At 39.5% G+C, this 23,693-nt stretch overlaps 1 protein-coding gene and 1 pseudogene across 7 annotated transcripts in view; both read right to left on the bottom strand.

Moving 5' to 3' along the window:
- Nucleotides 1–23,693, bottom strand: part of ZMYM6 (zinc finger MYM-type containing 6) — a 46,339-nt gene that overhangs the window by 18,215 nt on the left and 4,431 nt on the right. For 6 of the 7 annotated variants that reach the window (XM_028486533.2, XM_028486515.2, XM_028486536.2 and 3 more), the window contains exons 3-10: nt 15,142–15,241; nt 14,086–14,335; nt 10,512–10,686; nt 10,222–10,413; nt 5,562–5,712; nt 4,434–4,549; nt 3,117–3,392; nt 2,798–2,948 (exon numbers count right to left, since the gene is read on the bottom strand). In XM_028486533.2, coding sequence (XP_028342334.1) covers nt 2,798–2,948; nt 3,117–3,392; nt 4,434–4,549; nt 5,562–5,712; nt 10,222–10,413; nt 10,512–10,686; nt 14,086–14,335; nt 15,142–15,241 — 1,411 coding nt within the window. The remainder of the gene's footprint in view (nt 1–2,797; nt 2,949–3,116; nt 3,393–4,433; nt 4,550–5,561; nt 5,713–10,221; nt 10,414–10,511; nt 10,687–14,085; nt 14,336–15,141; nt 15,242–23,693) is intronic. The other variant, XM_007108227.4, reaches the window with a different exon arrangement.
- LOC102985893 (ribonuclease P protein subunit p20-like) lies at nt 18,268–19,007 on the bottom strand (annotated as a pseudogene).

Genomic DNA, 23,693 nt, shown 5'->3' with positions numbered 1-23,693 from the left:
CATATACTCTAAATATTAGATCGTCTATATTCAGAAATATCAGAGGTATTGGGTTGGCCAAAAAGTGTCTTCAGTTTTTTAGTAAAAATAAAAGACACATTTTCATTTTCACCAAGAACTTTATTGAACAACGTATTCACCCTTTTGTTCCACTACTTTCTGCCATTTTTCAGGCAACTTCACAATTCCATCTTCACAAAACTTTATCTTTTTGAGCAAAGAACTGTTCAGGTGCCTTTTACAGTCTTCCAGGGAATTGAAATTTTTCCCATTAAAAGAATTTTGTAAAGACCAAAATAAAAGGAAATCCGAAGGTGCAATGTCTGAATACAGCGGATGAATCGAAACTTCCCAGCCAAGCTGTAACAGTTTTTGCCTGGTCATCAAAGAAACATGCGGTTTTGCCTGGTCATCAAAGAAACATGCAGTCTTGCGTTATCCTGATGGAAGGTTATGCGTTTTCTGTTGACTAATTCTAGACACTTTTCATCAAGTGCTGCTTTTAGTTGGTCTAACTGGAAGCAGTACTTGTTGGAATTAATCGTTTGGTTTTCCAGAAGGAGCTCTTAATAGAGGACTCCCTTCCAATGTCACTATATACACAACATTACCTTCTTTGGATGAAGACTGGCCTTTGGTGTGGTTGGTGGTGGTTCATTTTGTTTGCCCCCCAGTCTCTTCCATTCCACGTTATTGTACAGTATCCACTTTTCATTGCCTGCCACAATCTGTTTTAAAAATGGAACACTGGGACTTCCCTAGTGGCGCAGTGGTTAAGAAGCTGCCTGCCAATGCAGGGGACATGGTTCGAGCCCTGGTCCGGGAAGATCCTACATACCACGGAGCAACTAAGCCCACGCGTCACAACTACTGAACCTGCTCTCTAGATATTAATCGTTTGGTTTTCCAGAAGGAGCTCTTAATAGAGGACTCCCTTCCAATGTCACTATATACACAACATTACCTTCTTTGGATGAAGACTGGCCTTTGGTGTGGTTGGTGGTGGTTCATTTTGTTTGCCCCCCAGTCTCTTCCATTCCACGTTATTGTACAGTATCCACTTTTCATTGCCTGCCACAATCTGTTTTAAAAATGGAACACTGGGACTTCCCTAGTGGCGCAGTGGTTAAGAAGCTGCCTGCCAATGCAGGGGACATGGTTCGAGCCCTGGTCCGGGAAGATCCTACATACCACGGAGCAACTAAGCCCACGCGTCACAACTACTGAACCTGCTCTCTAGATCCCGTGAGCCACAACTACTGAAGCCCACGTGCCTAGAGCCCGTGCTCCGCAGCAAAGACAAGCCAGTGCAATGAAAAGCCTACGTACTGCAACAAAGAGTAGCCCTTGCTCGCCGCAACTAGAGAAAGCCCGCGCACAGCAACAAAGACCCAATGCAGACAAAAATAAGTAAATAAATAAATAAATTTATTTCAAAAAAGAGAGAGAAAAAAGCCAAGTTCAAAAAAACAAACAAAAAAAAGAAACGTCTTCCTTACGTTTAAGTAGAGAATTGCATGCGGAAATACAGTCAAGGTTTTCTTCGCTTAACTTATGTGGAACCCAAACATCAAAGCGATTAACGTAAGCAACCTGGTGCAAATGATTTTCATTGCTTGATTTGGATATTTTGAGTATGTCGGCTATCTCCCGCATGGTATAACGTTGATTGTTCTCAATGTCTCAATTTGATCACTATCAACTTCAACTGGTCTACCCAACCATGGAGCATCGTCCAGAGAGATATCTCCAGCACGAAACTTCACAGACCACTTTTGACACGTTCGATCAGTCACAGAACCTTCTCCATACACTGCGCAAATCTTCTTTTTGTGTTTCAGCTGCATTTTTACCTTCCTTGAAATAATAAAGCATAATATGCCAAAAATGCTTTTTTTCTTCCATCTTCAATATTAAAATGGCTACATAAAAATTCACCAATTTTTTTATTTTTTTAATTTTTGGCCATGTCGGATCTTAGTTGTGGCACACAGAATCTTCGTTGAGGCATGCGAGATCTTCTCGTTGCAGCATGCAGCCTTCTCTCTAGTTGTGGCGTGCGGGTTTTCTCTTCTCTAGTTGCGGCACGCAGGCTCCAGGGCACGCGGGCTCTGTAGTTTGCGGCACACAGCCTCTCTAGTTGAGATGCGCAAGCTCAGTAGTTGTGGCACATGGGCTTAGTTGCCTCGCGGCATGTGGGATCTTAGTTCCCTGATAAGGACTCGAACCCGTGCCCCCTGCATTGAAAGGCAGATTCTTTACTACTAGACTACCAGGAAAGTCCCCCAAAATTCACCAATTTTGATAAGTCTTTTTTTAAATGCACGCTGATATGACAGCTGTCACATACAATCTAACAAAATTGTTTCGAATGAAGTTAAAGACAACTAAGTGCTACTAGAGCCATCTTACAGAAAAAACCGAACCAACCTTTTGGCCAACCCAATATAAAAGTTTCTTAAGCCAAGAAGCAGTAATTGCCTAAGTACTCTCTTTATGAATGGGTACAAAACCAAAAAGATCTCTGAAGTCACAGCTAAACTTATGAAGAGATTTTCTATATACTAATACCATTGACCTAATTATATTTTGAAAGTTTTTCTTTATTGAGATTATTATAACATTTAAAAGGATAGACTTTAAAGTGAATTAAGTATAAACTCAATAAAAAAGCTTCAAATTATACTTCATAAAAGAAATTACTTGAAAATTAATTGTGGATTAACAGCTCAACTCATCATGAATTACTTCATAACAACCATATGCTCTGTGGCCAAAACTGAGCTTTTTTCTTTACCTTCACTACAGAATGGCTTATCAACCCCTGAGAATCGTACAGTCTCCTTTATAATTTTCTGCAGTTTACAGTAGTCACACATTGCCATAACTTTATTCCTCTTTTTGTATTCATCAGAGCAAATCTTGCCACAAAACAGAAACATTTTACCCTGCAGAGGAAGAACAGTCATTAATATCTAATTAAACAGTTGCTTTATTGTTAAGAAATCCTTTTCTTTCTCATTTCAAAGCAAACCAAGTGACTGTCAAAGATGAAAAGACAAAAATGCTTCTATTAGATAAAATCATATTCAATACCTTCCACGATCTCTCTTTACCTTGTAGAAAAGAAGTTCTGGTTTTGTGGCAAACAGATGGTTACAGTGCTGACACTTGAGTTTAACAACTGTATGGGTTAAAGCAACTTGCTGGGACTGAGCGGAAGGAGGCTGGAGACGGGCTGCGGCAGAGCCACTGGCGGAGCTGGGGGAAACGGCAGAGGTGTTACCTCCTCCTGCTGACACTGCTGACCCAGAGGGTGGACTTACAACCACTTGGCCCTGAGACAAGGGCACTGCTGAAGAGTTTGTTCCTTTTGGCTTGTTAAATACATTCTGAATGAATACAAATAAGGCAAAGATCTTATCAACTGAGAAATAAGGTAACTTGATCAATTTCATTTTCTCATTTTAATAAATTAATTCCCCCCAAACGTTTCTTGAAAATTTTATTGAGTAGTTCACAGAAAGAGTTGAAATGGCATACTTCCAGAACAGGACTGAGAAACGCAACATTAAAAGACTGAGGACTGGGCTTCCCTGGTGGCGCAGTGGTTGAGAGTCCGCCTGCCGATGCAGGGGACACGGGTTCGTGCCCCGGTCCAGGAGGATCCCACATGCCGCGGAGCGGCTGGGCCCGTGAGCCATGGCCACTGAGCCTGTGCGTCCGGAGGCTGCGCTCCGCGACGGGAGAGGCCACAGCAGTGAGAGGCCCGCGTACCACCAAAAAACAAAAAAAAAAAGATTGAGGACTAAAATTCAGGCTTTCCAGACAAAGATCTCTAATACATGACTAATTAATAAATTAGTGCAGGCCTCTCCTTTCCTCCAAGATACCCCTTCACCTGCACTCCCATTACCAACCAGCCTCTCATGGCTATTAAGAGCACAATGGCCACCAGTAGTCTCTTTCTCCCTGGTGCCAGGGATACTACATCAGGCATCTTCCCACCCAGGAGGATGGGAAACTCTACCCTTTCCCTGTGTATCAGAGAGGAGAGAATGGGACAAGTAAGTGGAAGCTTCCAATTCCACGCAAGGAGTCATTATGTATCTGGCCCAGGATGAAAGGAAGGGACACATGAGCACATCACCATGCCACCTATCCAAACCACAGCCTAGCTTCCATTCTTTTGAAAGGGAGAGAGCCAAGGGAGAAAGTGGGAGAGAAAGGTAGTTTAGGTGAACACTCTGAATAAAGAAGGACTGAGGGTCAAATCTTGGGCTCAGACATTTTGCAGATATGACCTCTTGGATCACAGCTGAATAGAATTTTTTTCTTTCTAACTTAATAAGCATGGTCCTTCAGCAGTTAACATTTGCCATACACCAACGCCTAAGAGAACTGCAAGGGTAAAGTACTACCTTAGGTCATACCTGGAAAGCCACCACACAACTGGAGCTGCAGAAGCTGTATATAGTTCCATTGGACATGGCTAGGTGATACTGAGGGACTGCTGAGGTTTTACAACTATGACACAAAACCTGGACACCTTGGTAGCAAAAAATAAAAACCAATGAGTAAGTTACACAGATGAACAAATGATCCAAAAATGTATTAGGAAAGTAAAAAAGCAAATATTCAGTAATATGCAAAACAAAAATGAAGGAACTTTACAATAATATGTAAAGCTAACCTCAATTAAGTTCCACTTACACAAAAATAACTTGGAACTTATACGTGTTTTTTCTCTTTTCACATATGAAATTACAAAATAAATACTTCAATCAAGAGAATCACTGAAAAACTTTGTCACTTAAAAATCAGCTAGGGCTTCCCTGGTGGCGCAGTGGTTGAGAGTCCGCCTGCCGATGCAGGGGATAGGGGTTCGTGCCCCAGTCCGGGAAGATCCCACATGTCGCAGAGTGGCTGGGCCCGTGAGCCATGGCTGCTGAGCCTGTGCGTCGGGAGCCTGTGCTCCACGACGGGAGAGGCCACAACAGTGAGCCACATGTCGCAGAGTGGCTGGGCCCGTGAGCCATGGCTGCTGAGCCTGTGCGTCGGGAGCCTGTGCTCCACGACGGGAGAGGCCACAACAGTGAGAGGCCCGAGTACAGCAAAAAAAAAAAAAAAAAAATCAGCTCTTTGTGGGACTTCCCTGGTGGTCCAGTGGTTAAGAATCCGCCTTCCAATGCAGGGGACATGGGTTTGGCCCTGGTGGGGGAACTAAGATCCCACATGCCACGGGGCAACTTAAGCCCGTGCACCACAACTACTGAGCCCGTGTGCCACAACCAGAGAGAAGCCCGCGCACCACCACAAAATATCTCACATGCCGCAACTAAGACCCGACGCAGCCTAAAATAAATTAATTACTTAAAAATATACTGCATGGATCCTTCAAAAAAATAAAAATAAAAATAAAAATCAGCTCTTTCAAACTAAAATAACCCTGGGTCTTTAACCACATAGATCAGTTTAGTTTGTAACGAAGTGAAAGAAAAGCAGTTACATTCTTCTTTAATAGTTATGAAATCTATAAATTTATCAAACTTAAACATTACCTGAAGAAATAACTGTCTTAACTCTGTAAGCTGATAAGCAATTAATAGAGCAGAAAAGCTCTGTTTTTCCTGAGTCGTTCGTAGTCTCAATCATTTCAGCTGAGGGCCTCAATGATTTCCCCAAGGCATATGGAGGAGTTTGGGCTGAATTCTATTAAAATAAAATAACATTTAGATACCTAGTACAAGCACACGTATATACATATGGGTTAAGGAAAGAAAAAGAAAAGCTACCTACAACCAAAGCCTTTGGCTAAAATATTTGAGCATGACAATGATAGCAGCTACACTAAGTACAGACTTTCCTAAAAGTTGGGATGTAGGAAAAATAAGTTCTTTCAGACAATAATACAAGCATACCTCATTTTATTGTGCTTCACTTTATTATGCTTTGCAGATACTGCATATTTTACAAATTGAAGATTTGTGGCAACCCTATGTCAAACAAGTCTATCAGCGCCATTTTTTCAACAGCATTTGCTCACTGTGTCACATTTTGGTAATTCCCGCAATATTTCAAAATTTTTCATTATTATTGTATTTGTTATGGTGATCTGTAATCAGTGATCTTTGATATTACCATTGTAACTATTTTGGGGCGCCATAAACCAAGCCCATTTAAGACTAGCTAAATTGATAAACGTTGTATGTGTTCTGACTGTTCCACTGACCGGCTATTTCCCATCTCTCTCCCTCTCCTCAGGCCTCCCTATTCCCTGAGACACAACAATATTGAAATTAGGCCAATTAATAACCCTACAATGGTCTCTAGGTAGTCAAGTGAAAGGAACAGTTACACATTTCTCACTTCAAATCAAAAGCTAGAAATGATTAAACTTAGTGAGGAAGAAATGTGGAAAGCTAAGAGAGGCCTAAAGCTGGGCCTCTTTTGCCAGTTAGCCAAGTTGTAAATGCAAAGGAGAAGTTCTTGAAGGAAATTAAAAGTGCTACTCCAATGAAGACACAAATGATAAGAAAGCAAAACAGTCTTACTGATGATATGGATAAAGTTTTAGTGTCTGGACAGAAGATCAAACCAGCCACAATATTGCCTTAAGCCAAAGCCTAATCCAAAGCAAGGCCCTACCTCTCTTCAATTCTATGAAGGCTGAGACAGGTGAGGAAGCTGCAGAAGAAAAGTCTGAAGGTGGCAGAGGTTGGTTCATGAGTTTTAAGGAAAGAAGCCGTCTCTAAAACATCAAAGTACAATGTGAAGCAGCAAGTGCTGATGCGGAAGCTACAAGTTATTCAGAAGATCTAGCTAAGATAATTAATGAAGGTGGTTACATTAAACAACAGATTTTCAATGCAGATGAAACAGCCTTCCATTGGAAGAAGATTCCATCTAGGACTTTCATGCTAGAGAGAAGTCAATGCCTGGCTTCAAAGCTTCAAGGACAGGCCGATTCTCTTGTTACGGGCTACTGCACCTGGTGACTTCAAGTTGAAGCCAATGCTCATTTATTATTCTAAAAATCCTAGGGCCCTTAAGAATTATGCTAAATCTACTCTGCCTGTGCTCTATAAATGGAAAAACAACGCCTAGATAACAGCACATCTGCTGACAACACGGTTTACTGAATATTTTAAGCCCACTGTTGAGACCTACTCCTCAGAAGAAAAGATTCCTTTCAAAGTATTATTGCTCGTTGACAATGCATCTGGTCACCCAAGAGCTCTGATGGAGATGTACAATGATATTAATGTTGTTTTCACACCTGCTAAAAAATCATCCATTCTGCAGCCCATGGATCAAAGAGTAATTTTGACTTTCAAGTCTTATTATTTAAGAAATACATTTCATAACGCTATTGCTGCCATAGACAGTGATTCTTCTGATAGAGCTGGACAAAGTAAATTAAAAGCCTTCTGGAAAGGATTCACCATTCTAGATGACATTAAAAGCATAAGTGATTAATGGGAAGAGGTCAAAATATCTACATTAACAGGAGTTTAAAAGAAGTTGACTCCAACTTTCATGGATGACTTTGAGGGGTTTAAGACTTCAGTGAATAAAGTAACTGCAGACTGGTGGAAATACCAAGAGGACAAGAATTAGAGGTGGAGCCCGAAAGATGTGACTCAATTTCTGCAATCTCAGGACAAAACTTTAATGAACAAGGAGTTGCTTCTCATGGATGAGCAAAAAAGTGGTGTCTTGAGATGGAATCTACTCCTGGTGAAGATGACTGTTGAAATGACAACAAAGGATTTAGAATATTACATAAATTTAGTTGATAAAGCAGCAACAGGGTTTGACAGGATTGATTCCCATTCTGAAAGAAGTTCTACTGAGGGTCAAATGCTATCAAACAGCACTGCATACCACAGAGAAATAGTTTATGAAAGGAAGAGTCAATCCATGCAGCAAACTTAATTGTTGTCTTATTTTAAGAAACTGCTACAGCCACCCCAGCCTTCAGTAATCACCACCCTGAGCAGTTGGCAGCCATCAACATTGAGGCAAGACCCTCCACCAGCAAAAAGATTACAATTCGCTGAAGGCTCAGATGAATGTTAGCATTTTTAAGCAATAAAGCATTTTTAAATTAAGGTATGCACATTGTTTTTTTAAGACATAATGTTATTGCACACTTCACAGACTACAGTATAGTGTAAACGTAACTGTTATATGCACTGGGAAACCAAAAATTTGTGTGTCACTTTATTGCAATATTTGTTTTACTGTGGTGGTAACTGAACATGCAGTATCTCTGAGGTATGTCTATAAATGCCCTCTCTTTCTAAAGGTGAAGAAAAGACATAATCTATCTTAGTTATCTAGTAAGCTGCTTTCCTAGCTACAGAAACTGGATGAACTCAATCACATGTCTCTAAAACTCTTAACTGATGAAATGTCTACAAACACTATTTTAGAATTATTTAAGGATTAGCTCTTTACTTTTTGAAAGGACCCACATAGACCTGAAACATACCTCTTTCAACCAAGAAGATATATAAATTATATTCGTGTGTATGTGTATATAAGAATTGATATATATAATTGTGCTTTATTGCAGTGGTCTAGAACCAAACCCACAATATTTCTGAGGTATGCCTGTAAAATGTAAACTGAAAAAAATTAGTAACTACTCATATATATTAGCAACAACATTACACATTAAAAGTAATAACTAATTAGTCATAACATACTTCTCTCATCACAAATAATCAGAGAGGACCAAGTAATCCATGAGCCAAAGGACCACCCTCAGGACAGACTTGGACATCAATCTAGGATAGAGTCTACCACCTTGAAGGTTACTTAACTAGGAAGACTCTTTAGCAGGAGATAGAAAAGATGTTTAATGTATATTAGGAGATTCTACAGAACTACCTGTAGTTCAAGCTGGGTTTCATAATAAAATTTGCCTGTAAGGTTATTCATGTTTTAAGAAACAACAACAATAATAATACTACCATTTATATAAATTAACAATGTTATTACTTACTGAGCACTTACCATGAGCAGGCCCCACACTAAGCAATTTATATACACTGTACCATAAAATCCTTTCAATAATGTAGTGAGATACTTTAAAAAAATAATATATTTTTTTTAAAAAATTTAAACAAACTTTAAATTAACAAATAAACAATAAAGTAGGAGACTAAACTTACTTCATCTGGCTCCAAAGTCCAAGCTCCTAACTGCTACCCTATACTGTCACTGACACAATATAAGGTCTTTTAGTAATGAATTAAATAGGGAACTAAAAGGTAGTAAAATATAAATTGCAAAGTTACAATACATAATCTTTCTGGTAGAAGAGGAACATCATTCATGCAGTTGATAGGGTATAATACCAGTAACAAAATCAGGAATGGAACTGATTTTTGGAATACATATATAAATGTATATATATACACACACACACATATATATAAAACATGGATTTTATTCTTGTGAAAGTAGTAACCAGACTGCAAAAAGTGGCTAAGTTTCTAGAAAAGAGATACTTTCCAAAGATGAACATCTATTACCAACTGCTCAAAGGAATTAAAAATAAACCAAACATCCTAACTGAAAATACTTTTAATTATCATTTATACCTTTTTAAAAAGATAACTTTTTAAAGATCCCATATTATTCAGCAATACTTAAATTGACACAAATTAATATATTTAGTAATGAAACTAATAAATTAAAATTAGCTAAAATTTTTAAAAAGGCAGTTGGAAAATAGAAAAAAGAAAAAAAAAAGCTCCAGTATTCTAATAAGGCAATGTTGCCAGAATAATTACAATTCATTCCAAAACACATTTAAAATATATACTTTCTAAAAGGAAAAAGATATGTTTTATATTTGCTGATTGTATCATCTTGTAACTCTTGGTCATAGTTTATTCACAATAATATGGGGTTTTCTTCACTATCAATATGTCACAGAATATTTCAGACTCATAGCGAATCATGAAATTATATTTGTGAATTCTTGGCCATGAAGGAAACCCTAAAAAATGACCTAGTTCACCTATATCATCTCACTATCAAAATCAACCCTTACAGCATCAGAATCTATCCCATTTTTCAGGAGGGGAAATCACACACCAAGATCAACTAATGGGAAGAGCTCACTCTTTTATTCTGCACTTCATCCCTGTGCAGCCATCTCAGAAGGGGTAAACCCAACTGTACACAACAGACTGATATTCATACCTGTTTATATGCTGTGATACTTGTTGAACTAAAAACCTTCTGGGACTGGCAAGGACCAGAGCTACTATAGCAATAGCTCCCACAGTTCTCACAACAGTTCATGGTAAGGTTGTTGGTAGAATGAAATTTTGAAAAACAGGCATCACTACAAAGACCATGTACCACATTTTGATATTTAACTTCAAATCGAATCTAGGAAATAAAAACACATACAGATACAAGATAAGGAAAGCTAATTAAAAACCTCTAATCTGTGAAGAGAATCCCAATAAAGGTGAAATGTAACTTACATCAGCATTCTTCTGACACATACTGCACCTAGTTGAAATGCTATTGGTATATATGGTAACAACAGGTTTTTTCTTTAGCTCGTAAGAAGAAAGGCATGATTGGCTGCAGAAATCTTTGCTAGGAGAGGAATTTTCAAATCGGGTTGTGATCACATCCTTTGGATTTAAAATGTCTCTAAAAATAAATAACAAAGGCAAAATGAAATGTGTTCTTCGTAATTGTAATTTCTTCCTCTTTGTGAGCTAAAATAACTACATTTACTAAGGGCAGCTATTGTATAGTAGTAAATGGGTGGCTCTGGAAAAGGCATCTGGAAAACTGGGTTTGATGATTAGTTCTATTACTTATCATCTGAGTGACAATGAGTGAGGCAATTACTGTCTCAATTTCCTAATGTATAAAACCGAGTTTAATACTGAATTCATAGATGTGTTGAAGGATTACTACATTTAAAATATATCTAGCCAGATGCTCATGAAAAAAACATTGAGGCTTCCAGCTCCAACCAAGTTTCATCCACTGGAGCCAACAGAACAAGTGGCCATCCCACAACTCCAGACCACAAAACACTTGTCCTCTCTTACTAGCCAGTAGCTGCCAAGAGTAGAAACATGAATGAAACAAGGAATGAAAAAACTTTTTATTTAAATGTAAGATTTGGGAAACAGATGAACTACCAAAGATTAGCATTAAAAATTAGCATGATATATAAATCTTCACTATAACTGAAGAAACCAAAGAAACAAATGACAGACAAAAGCGCTATTAAGGCTTGGTATCAGAGAACAGATGGAAACAAGAATGAAGCAAAATGAATACAAATAACTGAGTTGTTCTATGAGACTTGTAGAGTTATTCTGTAAGAGCTAATTGTTACAATAAGCACTGCCAGTAAAAACAGAGACTAAGTTATTGCCATTCTTCTGACAAGTATAAAAACTGAAGGAAATAGTCATTAATTAGAAACACTAGTTTCTAATTAATGACCACAAAGTAAAGAAAATTAATGGCAATAATATTATGCACTACAATAATGTATCGGGTAATTTGTATGTGCCAGACATTGTTCTCTTTACTCAAATTATCCAATTTACTTATCAAAAAACTCTGTAAGGTAAGTATTATTAGGACACCAAATCAGAAAGGTTAAATAATGACTTGCCAAAGTCATTCAGCTGGTAAGCAGTGAAGCCAGAATACAAATCAAGGCAGTCTGATTCTACAGTCCATGGACTTCATCATTCCACTATTCTGCCTTCCATCCTGTACCTTTATTATACAGAACTCCATGGTAAACTATGAAAGAATAACAACAGCAACAGGGACTTCCCTGGTGGTCCAGTGGTTAAGACTCCGTGCTCCCAATGCAGGGGGCTCAGGTTTGATCCCTGGTCAGGGAACTAACATCCCGCATGCTAAGATCCTGCATGCCGCACCACACGGTCAAAATTTTAAAAAATTAAAAATATAAAAAAACAGCAACAAAGCACTACTTTAATGTTCTAAAACTCACCTAGCCTTACTAATACGACAGTGAATCTTGGAAACCAAGTGGATATGCCTACATGCAGCTGAAGTATTAATTATGAAAATTCATTTTTCTACTAAAATCAAAGCAATTAAGAATTTTATTTAATAATGTAAATCTGCCAATGCTATGTATATATAAGTAAACCAATGAGAATGACTTTTTAATGAAAATCTGTGCACATAAATATAAATGCATTCTAAACCTTACACATCCAAATATATGTTACATCTTAACATTTATCTTAGAGAAACCATACCTCTCCCAACAACATGGCTCAAACATTTTTTCTTATTTCTCTTTTAAAGAACTCTAAGCACAACTTTTTAATTTTATAGTCAGAGACCATGTTTAACAGTATGACTCAGTTTAATCATCTACAGTAGTCAGCTGGTAAGACATCAAGTAACTTTTGGCAATGTGCAAAAATCAAACCCCAGCTTGAAAGACAGATTTATCACCTAACTTAGTCTAAAGGAATGTTTCACAGCCTCTGAAGGCAATGCAAAATCAAGAGACAAAAAAAAATTTTGAATAACAACAGCATTGTGGTAAAAAGCCAATGACAAGAGTGACTACTTTTAAGAGAATATGTATTTGGACATATAGGCGGTGTTATGTTCTTTAAAATTTAATTAATTTCCTTTCGATATTTGATATGTTGAGATTGAATATCTAAAAACAAAAAACTAAATTTACTCTTCCAGATCAGTTCCATGAGAATGACATAAAAGAGTTAAAGTAAGGTATTAGAAGGGCATTTTGGAACAAAACTAAATTTGAATATTTAAGTAAAATGTTTTTAAATTCCTCTTTCCTTTTAGTTGGGGATTTCCATTTTAACAGGATCTACTTTTAGATACCTAAGGCCAACATACCAAGCCGATAAAGAAACTATCATATATCGCCAAAGACAAAATAGAGGCCTATAAATTATATGTTAAATATACATAATACCAAATTTATTATTAAAAATAATAGGATCCCACTTATTAAGCATTTGCTATGTGCTAGGTCCTGTGCCAACACTGTCTCATTAAAACCTGAGGAAGGGGCTTCCCTGGTGGCGCAGTGGTTGCGCGTCCGCCTGCCGATGCAGGGGAACCGGGTTCGCGCCCCGGTCTGGGAAGATCCCACATGCCGCGGAGCGGCTGGGCCCGTGAGCCATGACCGCTGGGCCTGCGCGTCCGGAGCCTGTGCTCCGCAACGAGAGAGGCCACAGCAGAGGGAGGCCCGCATACCACAAAAAAAAAAAAAAAAAAAAAAAAAAAAAATTATGTCTATTGTTTATTGTATGTCCTCCTCCACTAGAATATAAAATTCAGGACAAAAAAAAAAAAAAAAAAAAAACCTAAGGAAGTAGATACTATGTACCAATGAAGAAACTAAGGAAGGTCATACAAGCTAGTAAGTGATAGAGCTACGATCTAAAACCAAGCTCTTAACTTTCCTTGCTCTACATTAGTGACTACTGACAACACACTGTATTCCTAGAATTGCACTACCACACAAATAAGTAAAACGTGCCAAATTCTTCAAACTTACTGAGGTAGAGAAAGAAGTTTATGTAACTTCGTTGCTATTTCTTCCTCTCTCTGCATCTATGCATTATTATAAAGTAACAATGACCCCCAACAAAAGCTCACAAGGACTTTTCAGGAATAAATGCATTATTTTTGTGGCCATTTACCTTCTAAAGAATTAAATAACTTTCATATACTATTATAAAGGTGATATTATTTCATTCTATACTTCAGTAACTTTCAAGATAACAAATAATTTTGAATAGTTGTTGTCTACAAGGTCCTATAGTTTCTCACAAATAATTTATTTCTTTCTAATTGAAAGAGATAGGAAAACTGGTCTAAGCAATACTTTTTTACATCAAGTGACTTATTTAACTTTACAAAACTTTAGAATTTGCAAACTTCTCAATTAGCTAAAAAGTATTTCCAGGGAAATGAGCTAAAGAGATTTAAAATAGCAATAGCATATTTGAACTAAAAACACTTAAAAAGTAAGGGATATAATTAAGAATTTCATACTTTGAGCAGTTTGCACAGGTTTTCTTGGGAGGAGGTGGTAGGCAGACAGGTGAAGAATATCCGATGATGCACCTTGTGGAGCAAAAGAGTTGAGTAGATCCTGTCTTATGAAATGCAGTTTGCCCCTTATAAAGCATTTTTTTGCAACCAGAACAAAAAACCTGAATAGCTACAGCTGGAACTGAAGGAAGCGATATATTTGGGCCAGATGATGCAAGAGAAAGCTGAAAGCCTGGGGTCAACTGTTGGGCTATAAAAACAAAATAAGAAAAAAAAAACAACAACAAAAACTGTTTTCACATCAACATGAACATATATACATTCTCTATTTTTTAGGACAAATTCCCTCAGTCTTGAAATCCAATATTGAGGCAATAACCACTCTAAAACATGACACATAGTTAGAACTTTTTAACCATGACACATAGTTAGAACTACATTTCACATTATAACCCAAGAGACACACACATACATCTGTATGTGCATGTGTGTATATGTAGATAAAATTTAATAACTGAAACAGTAGTTTCATGAAATAATATGTTTCCTTACTATATGCACCACACTCTGATATACAGTTGACCCTTAAACAACTCAGAGGTTAGGGGCGCCAACCCCATGCAGTCAAAAATCCATGTCCTGCTATCTCTGTCTCAAAAACAAAAGAACTGATAAATGACTCATCCAAGAGCAGGAAGCTGAAACAGTCTGGATAGAATCAGGGCTCAAACCCTAGTTCTTCTGATTCCACATATTGTGATCTCCAATAGAACATAAAAATGTCCCCACACTTAGTTAATTTACAGATCTGTAGAATAAAAATACAAGTACTATATTTATTGAAAAATACCACCTGTAAGTGGACCTGTGCAGTTCAAACCCATGTTGTTCAAGGATCAACTGTAATTAAATTCCACTTTTTAAAATACTGGTCAAGACCAGCTAGCCAGTTTGAAAAGCACTGCTTTGTCTAAAGGAAGAAAATGACTTACATGAGGTACTTTCCCTCAATTCTACTGGTCAGAATATAACAAATATTGATTCTAACTAACTTACAGTTCTGTTTCTTACCAAGAGGACTGTCACTGACTGAAAAGACAGCACTAATTTTCAGTTCACTTTCTTGAGTTTTCGGCTTTGAAGCATGTACATATTCCTTAAAGAAAAAAAGGAGAGAGAGAAATGAATACAGTGTTAGTATTGAGGAAACTAGAAATTCAAACAAAAAAATAGCTTTGTCATATTCATCTCTTCTACATTATAGTCGTAATCGCCTTCAAATACCTCAAAAGTCAAAACTTACAAGTTATTAGACTAGATTTAATCTTTTTTTTTTTCTTTTTTTTTTTGGCCACGTTGGGTCTTCGTTGCTGTGCACAGGCTTTTTACTAGTTGCGGCGAGCGGAGGCTACTCTTTGTTGCGGTAGGCAGGCTTCTCATTGAGATGGCTTCTCGTTGTGGAGCACAGGCTCTAGGTGCACAGGCTTCAGTAGTTGTAGCACACAGGCTCAGTAGTTGTGGCTCGCAGGCTGTAGAGCGCAGGCTCGGTAGTCGTGACGCACGGGCTCAGCTGCTCCACGGTGTGTGGGATCTTCCCGGACCAGGGCTCGAACCTGTGTGCCCTGCGTTGGCAGGCAGATTCTTAACCACTGCACCACCAGGGAAGCCCTAGATTTAATCTTTACAAAAAGGATCTTTAGAATTGAAGAATCTGGGACTTCCCTGGTGGCTGAGAAGTACTTCCCTGGCATGAGAAGCCCACGCACCACAGTGAAGACTAGCCCCCACTCGCCGCAGCTAGAGAAAGCCTGAGCACAGCAATGAAGACCCAACACAGCCAAAAAAAATTAAAATAATCAAATTAATTTTATTTTATTTATTTATTTATTTATTATTTTGTGTGTGTGTGTGGTATGCGGGCCTCCCTGTTTGTGGCCTCTCCCGTTGCGCAGCACAGGCTCCGGATGCGCAGGCTCAGCGGCCATGGCTCACGGGCCCAGCCGCTCCGCGGCATGTGTGATCCTCCCAGACCGGGGCACGAACCCGGTTCCCCTGCATCGGCAGGCGGACGCGCAACCACTGCGCCACCAGGGAAGCCCTCAAATTAATTAAAAAAAAAAAACTAGCTGGTTGTCTCCAACCTTAAAAAAAAAGAATTAAAGTTTTGTTTTTTTAATCAGTGTTACTTTATTCTTTTTTAAAAATTTGTTTATTTATTTGTTTGTTTTTGGCTGTGTTGGGGCTTCGTTTCTGTGCGAGGGCTTTCTCTAGTTGCGGCGAGTGGGGGCCACTCTTCATCGCAGTGCACGGGCCTCTCACTGTCACGGCCTCTCTTATTGCGGAGCACAAGCTCCAGATGCGCAGGCTCAGTAGTTGTGGCTCACGGGCCTAGTTGCTCCGCGGCATATGGGATCTCCCCAGATCAGGGCTCGAACCCGTGTCCCCTGCACTGGCAGGCAGACTCTCAACCACTGTGCCACCAGGGAAGCCCTGAAGAATCTTTTATGATCGTTATATCTACTTCTCAAATGTAATCTTGATATCTGGGAGTAATACACAGCTATTTCAATGCTGAGCACTATCCCTTTTATAGGCTGTGTTTATAAGGGAGCAATAAATGAAATTAAATCTGAATGATTTAGAGTTTGGATCAAATTAGTCATTTTAGCCAACAGATTTGCAAGTGGCATATCTCTTAATGTCAGAAAAGACATGAGTTTCAATGCAATCTGCTCATTACACAAAAAATCAACACAGCCTAAATCAGGTTTATCTTTAATATATTCTTCAAAACGCTTTAAAATAACACGTAATCATGAAAGAAATTAAAATACATACACCTAACTTGAAAAAGAGTGCCCTTTATTCTGAGATCAGAACTACCCTACATTTTGGAGCGGCGGGGGGGGAGGGGTTTGTTAAAACAGCCTTACATATTTCAAATAAAGTTTATTTTTTTTAATGACTGTTCTTTTTTTTTTTAGTTATAGTACTTTATTTATTTTATTTGTGACTGCATTGGGTCTCCTTTGCTGTGAGCAGGCTTTCTCTAGTTGTGGCGAGTGGAGGTTACTCTTCGTTGCGGTGCGCAGGATTCTCATTGCGGTGGCTTCTTTTGTTGCGGAGCATGGGCTCTAGGCGCATGGGCTTCAGTAGCTGTGGCTCGTGGGCTCTAGCGCACAGGCTCAGTAGTTGTGGTGCATGGTCTTAGTTGCTTCGTGGCACGTGGGATCTTCCTGGACCAGGGCTAGAACCCGTATGGCCTGCACTGGCTGGCGGATTCTTAACCACTGCGCCACCAGGGAAGCCCTCAAAGTTTTTAAAAATAGCCTTACTTTTTTTGAAACAATGGTGATAATAAATGGTAGTTGTATTTTTAATCTCCCTGTACTTAGCAAAATGAATGACAAATGTATCAGTTCCCAAAGTTACTCTGGAATTTCTTTGGAATATTAAATGCCAAAGATTAAGAACCACTGCATTAATTTACCACTTCCCATGATGTACGTTATGGCACCAAACAAACTGCTGCCTATAAGGTAAGAATTATTGAACCTTCTTTATGGATGAGGAAAGTGAGGCTTAGAGATGTTCATCAACTTGTCCAAGGTCACAAAGATACTAAGTGCACAGATGGGAATCAAACCCAGGTCTCTCTGTTTCAAAACCCATGCTGTCTCCCTCCTAAATGTACAAATACAATAAAACATACTTACTATAATGAATTCAAACCCTGGTCCCCAATGGAAATTATGTTCCCCTGTTGTAGCTTCTCCCACCTCCTTTCACTCATAGCACTTGTCATAATACATCATATCATATTTATTTGGGTGATAATCTGTTTAATGTTTAACACCCCTCCTCCTCCCCCACACATACACTAGACCAAAAGGACCATGTCCACTAAGGACAGGGACCATATCTGGTTTTCCACCTCTGTACATTCAACACCCAGCACAGTCAACATAACAAAGAAGACTATGGGTTCCGAGAGCAGACAGAAACAGGTGTGATCCTCGTTCTTTTTTTTTTTTTTTTTTTGCAGTGGGGTGGCTGGGCACCAACACAACTCGATACGTTTGACTGTATAGAACAATCGTTACAGAACACAAAAGATTCAAAAGACCCACTGCTTGGGCCCAACAAAAGACAATATTCACCCTCTGAATTCATAGTCCTCGGGGCTGCAAGGAGGACAGGCTTTTTCCTACATGCCTCTGGTAGAAGGTCCATGACAGTACTCAGTAGAGCCATATCTGAGCCTAGCTGTATGCGGTGGGTGAATAAGATGGGCCAGCCTCATTTCAATTACTTGGGTGTGACCCTGAAGACACAGATGTGGATGGCTGAGTTGTTGTAGATCTGGGTCAGCAGCTCTCACATGTAAGTCTCTGGTTCCAGCTCATCAACAAGCTCCACAGTGGAGATACTGGCACCACCTGCAGGGACCCGAAGCTGCCAGCCCGAAGCTGTAGGGCAATGTTGATGGTGCAGTTGATGGCCAGGCCCAAGCCGTGTATGTCGGTCTCAGTGCATGAGTTCTGACGCCATGCCCGTCCATCCAGCAGTTTCTGGCAGTGGGCCAGCTGGGCCTTAACGTCAGTCTTCATGTTGACAGAAATGGCATTGGGCTTCCAGCGCAGGCAGTGGGGAAGCCGCTTCCACAGGGTGTACTAAACTGGGTCCAGCTCAGCCTCGATGGCCCCATGGGGCTCTCGGTGTTCAGCCATGCCGTGCGCCTCCCTCCGGTCCACAGTGCCCTCCACGCGCACGTGGCCCGCTCCCCTGCCTGGCCACTCAAGCATTGCGCCAACCAGCCAGAATACAGAATGTTGCCCATGACCCCAAGGCCCCAAGAAGGGAAGAAAAGGAAAGGGGTACGCCACTGGAATGCCAGAACACTAGCGATCCTGATTCTTAATCAAGTTATTTAATCTTTCTCAGTTTTAACTTCCTTATCTATAAAGATAATATTATCTAACCCACTGGACTGGATTTATGGGGGATAAATGATTTAATACAAATAAAGTATGTAGTGTGATGCCTTACAGTTAGCCAGAAGTTAGACATGATCTAGGAACAAAAATGCTAGCTCTTGGGCTTCCCTGGTGGCGCAGTGGTTGAGAGTCCGCCTGCCGATGCAGGGGACACGGGTTCATGCCCCGGTCCGGGAAGATCCCACATGCCATGGAGCGGCTGGGCCTGTAAGCCATGGCCGCTGAGCCTGAGCATCTCGAGCCTGTGCTCCGCAACGGGAGAGGCCACAACAGTGAGAGGCCCACGTGCCGCCAAAAAAAAAAAAAAAAAAAAATGCTAGCTCTTACTATTTTCATAATTATGACATCGAATAAATATTTGTTGAATGAATGAATCTAAGTTCATTCAATTCAAAGTGGACATTCAAGTTCATTCAATTCAAATGTTCCTAAACATTATACTTAAATAACAATTATTTATTTACTGGCACTTGCAAAAAGAGGAGGAAGTTAAAAGTACCTATATACACCTCCTTTAACTTACCAAAAAGAACACTTAAGACTCAATAAAAAATTACTGTCTTACCATCAACTCAATCTCTGGTATTTTTCTAATATGCCTGTTACATTTCCCTAGTCAGTTTCTTTTACTTCATAAAGTAACTGTTCCACACCTCCATCACTCATAAGTCCCAACCCCACATACTTCCTGCTCAATAATGTTTCTATTTCACCAAGAAAATAGAAGCAGCTAAGTAAGAATTCCTGCAACATCCTGATTCCCCCCCTCCACCATGCCTACAAATTGATCAGCAAACTGTCCTTGAACCTTACAGGAAAAGGCAAACTTCTCAGCCATGACTAAAACAGTGCTTATGTTCAGGATCCCTTTCCCTCTCCCTTCTTATAGCACTTCATACTGTCTTTGTGTATCCTCAGCCTCTCTCCACCTTGTCAACTAAAAGCAGCATGAACTGTAAAGAGGCAAAAAGGTAGTTTATTTGGGTTCTTAGAATTGTAATTCAGGGATCACAGATTCTGGAAGAACCCAGAATAGTGTCCCAGTAGAGGAAAATGGGTAGAGGTTTTTATGGGGAGAAGGAGGAAGTTCACACAGGCTTACACAAGCTGTTTACCAAGAATTTGGATTGGACGATAAATCTGTTCTGTTCAAACGATTGGGTTATCAAGCACGTCTCATCCATTACTAGGGAAAGGTATGGTTTCCTTAGTCCAGAAAGAGTCCAGTTCTCAGCATTGTTCTTTCCTTTTGGCAACTCAGCAACTATTTAGCAGTTTTATGTTAGAGAGTTCAGCAAAAGTTCAGCATGGGCAGCAAATGTGGAGATCCTCAAGACAGTCTCAGTCATCCTTGCCTTTGTTCCTTTCACAACCTCCATATAGGTTTCTTCCCTTCAGATTATAAGGAACCTATTCCCTAAGGAACTACTGCCCCCTCTTCTCTCTCCCTTTACAACCGAACTTAGAGAAAAAGCATTCCATTCTTTCTCTACTTCCTCACTTTGATTCCCTCCTGAACACAATGAAATCAGGCTACTGCTTCAACTGAAGGTGTTTTAAGATAACCAATCATCTCACTATTGCGTAATTCAACAAACAATTTTAGGTTTTATCTTACTTGGCTTCTCAGATACATCTGACACTGCCAATGGGTCCACTGGTTGTCTTCGGATTATGTTATTACTTCAATTCATCATTACTATTTCTTAGTATCCTTCATTGATCTTATATTCACCCCTGAAGTCAATAGTTCCAAATTCAGTGGCATCAGAAGCCCCTAAAAGTCTTATTAAGACATAGAGTGTTGGGTTTCAGCCTCAGAATTTCTGATTCAACAGGTCTGGAGCAGGGTCCAAGAATATACGTTTCTAACAAGTTCCCAGGTAATGATGAGGCTGCTGCTTGGGGGACTACTTTGAAGCCATTTTGAAGCACTAAACTAATCTAGTTCCCAGCTTTCTATCCTGAGCTCTACTCTCTGTTCTCTACTTTTGTTCCCTGAACAATCTCATCCACCTTCATGACTTCAACTATCACCTATGTAGGGTTATCAGATATAGCAAATAAAAATATAAAATGACCAGTTAAATTTGAATTTCAAATAAACAACAAATAATTCTTTAGTATAAGTAAGTCCCAAATATTGCATGCAACATACTTATATGAAAAAATATTCATTGTTCATTTGGTAATGAAATTTAACTGAGCATTCTACATTTTTATCTGGCAACACTATACCTACAGGTAGATAACTCTCTCATCTCTAAACACCACATCCATATGGGCAAATGTCTCCCAGTGCAAATTACTACTTGAATGTCCCATGAGTCCCTTAAACACAACAGATTCCAATACTTATTACTTACCCCCAAATCCTGTTCCTAGCCCCTCTGTAAATGGTATCATCACAAACTCAACTTACTGAAGCCAGAAACCTCTTTTTTTTTTTTTTCCGGTACGCAGGCCTCTCACTGTTGTGGCCTCTCCCGTCGTGGAGCACAGGCTCTGGACGCGCAGGCTCAGCGGCCATGGCTCACGGGCCCAGCCGCTCCGCGGCATGTGGGATCTTCCCGGACCGGGGCACGAACCCGTGTCCCCTGCATGGCAGGCGGACTCTCAACCACTGAGCCACCAGGGAAGCCCCAGAAACCTCTTGAGTATTCCTGGATCCTCCTTGACCCTCATACTTCATTTGCTATCTCTAAGTTGGATCAATTCTACCTAAACATCTAAAATCTATTCTCTTCTCCCACTTTACTATTTAAATACTCAACCACTAAACACACCACATTCTCTCACCCCTCCATGACTTGGCACATGCTCTTCTCTCTGTCTGAAGATCTTAATCAATTGCTATAACTCAAGCGCTACCCACCCTGTGAAGCCTTCCTCTCCTCCCTAGACAGACATAAGGGATCCTTTCCCTGTGCTCTCAATGCACCTTACACAATATTTAAAACTACAGTAATTACATAATACTGTGATTTTGTATCTGTACAGAAGTGGCACAAAGCAACAGAAAGAATATATGTTTGAAGCCAGTCAAAACTAAGTTCCTATTCTAGCTCTGATGCTTCCTTTGAGTTTGTAAGTTACTTAACCTGTCCTTCCTTCAGTTCCCCCCTTTGTAAAATGGGGTAAGGATACTTCCCTCCTATGTTTGTAGAGTTTAAATGAGAATAGGTAAGACATACTTAGCATACCTTCTGGCAGGGAGCAGTCACCCAGCAAATAATTAATTACCTCTCCGATTTCCATACCTTTATTCCCCCTTACACTATCAATTCTCTTGAGAGCAGAGGCCCTATCTTTTCATCTTTGTAGCTCCTCTGAAAACAAAATAACTAACAAAGCTTGGCATCCTAGTTAAGGGTTTGGGCTCTTGAACCAGACTGCCTGGGTTCAAATGCTAACTCACCCATTTACTAGTTGTGTTACATTTAGTTTAGCAAGTTACCATCCGTGTCTCTGTTTCCTTGTATGTAAAGTGGAAATAATAACATACTTAACTCGTAGGGTTGTAAGCATCACATGTAAACTGCTTACAATGGTGTTCAACAAGTGCTTTAGGTTATATAAACAGGAATAAAAGTCACTGAACGACTGAATGAGAGCTCAAGCTCAACTACAGCTTTACTATCCAGAACATACCCTTAGTATATCATAAAATACTCAACTTTTCAATTTTTTGTCTCCTATTTTCCAATATTCAAATACGACATGAAAAGTTGCACATACTATTTGTTCAATTGGCTTTTCCACCATAGGCCACACTTTCAATCATGAAAAATTATAGCCTATTCACCTTCAAGCATTAATAGAAACCACAAGGAACTAAGTAGGTCCCTATCCACTTAAATTTACAATGTAAGCTGTTAACGGGATTTTCATTATCACAATTTTTATACAGAAAGAATACTCAATTAACTCACAGTACAATATTTCTTAAATTTTTATACTACAGGCAAGGTATGATGAAAGAAATATTGGATCTGGAATTTTAAAAAACTGGTTTTGTATCCCAGCTTTGCCATGAGACCTTGGTGAAGGCACTTATTCCTTCAGGCTCAGTTTCCTCATCTGTGAAACACAGGCTCTTTTATTTTAATTATTGAGCATGTGCCAGTCATTGTGCAAGGAATTGAGATCAAATAAGACCAGACCTGGGAAAACAAAATTCACTGACCTCCAGATGCCATAATAAATGTAAAAGCACTACACGATTGAAAAAAAAAAAAAAAAAAAAAAAGAGAGAGAGAGAGAGAGAAAGAATGGCTAATTCTACCTGAGTGACAGTTAAACTATATCTTAAAAGAGGAGGAACTTTTTGCCAAGCTACCCAGTTTAGGATACACAGGCAGAAGAAATGGCATGTGCAAAGACAAGGAAATAAAAATCAACAGAATATACCTTTCTGTGAAATGCAAACAGTTTGCAGGAGCATAGATTAGAAAAGGTGGGAAGCACTACTGGGCATATACTCTGAGAAAACCATAATTCAAGAAGAGTCATGGGGCTTCCCTGGTGGCGCAGTGGTTGAGAGTCCGCCTGCCGATGCAGGGGACATGGGTTCGTGCCCTGGTCCAGGAAGATCCCACATGCTGCGGAGCG

The sequence above is a fragment of the Physeter macrocephalus genome, chromosome 3 (genome assembly GCF_002837175.3).
Source record: "Physeter macrocephalus isolate SW-GA chromosome 3, ASM283717v5, whole genome shotgun sequence".
Taxonomy (NCBI): domain Eukaryota; kingdom Metazoa; phylum Chordata; class Mammalia; order Artiodactyla; family Physeteridae; genus Physeter; species Physeter macrocephalus.
This window is presented reverse-complemented; position numbering and strand designations above follow the sequence as displayed.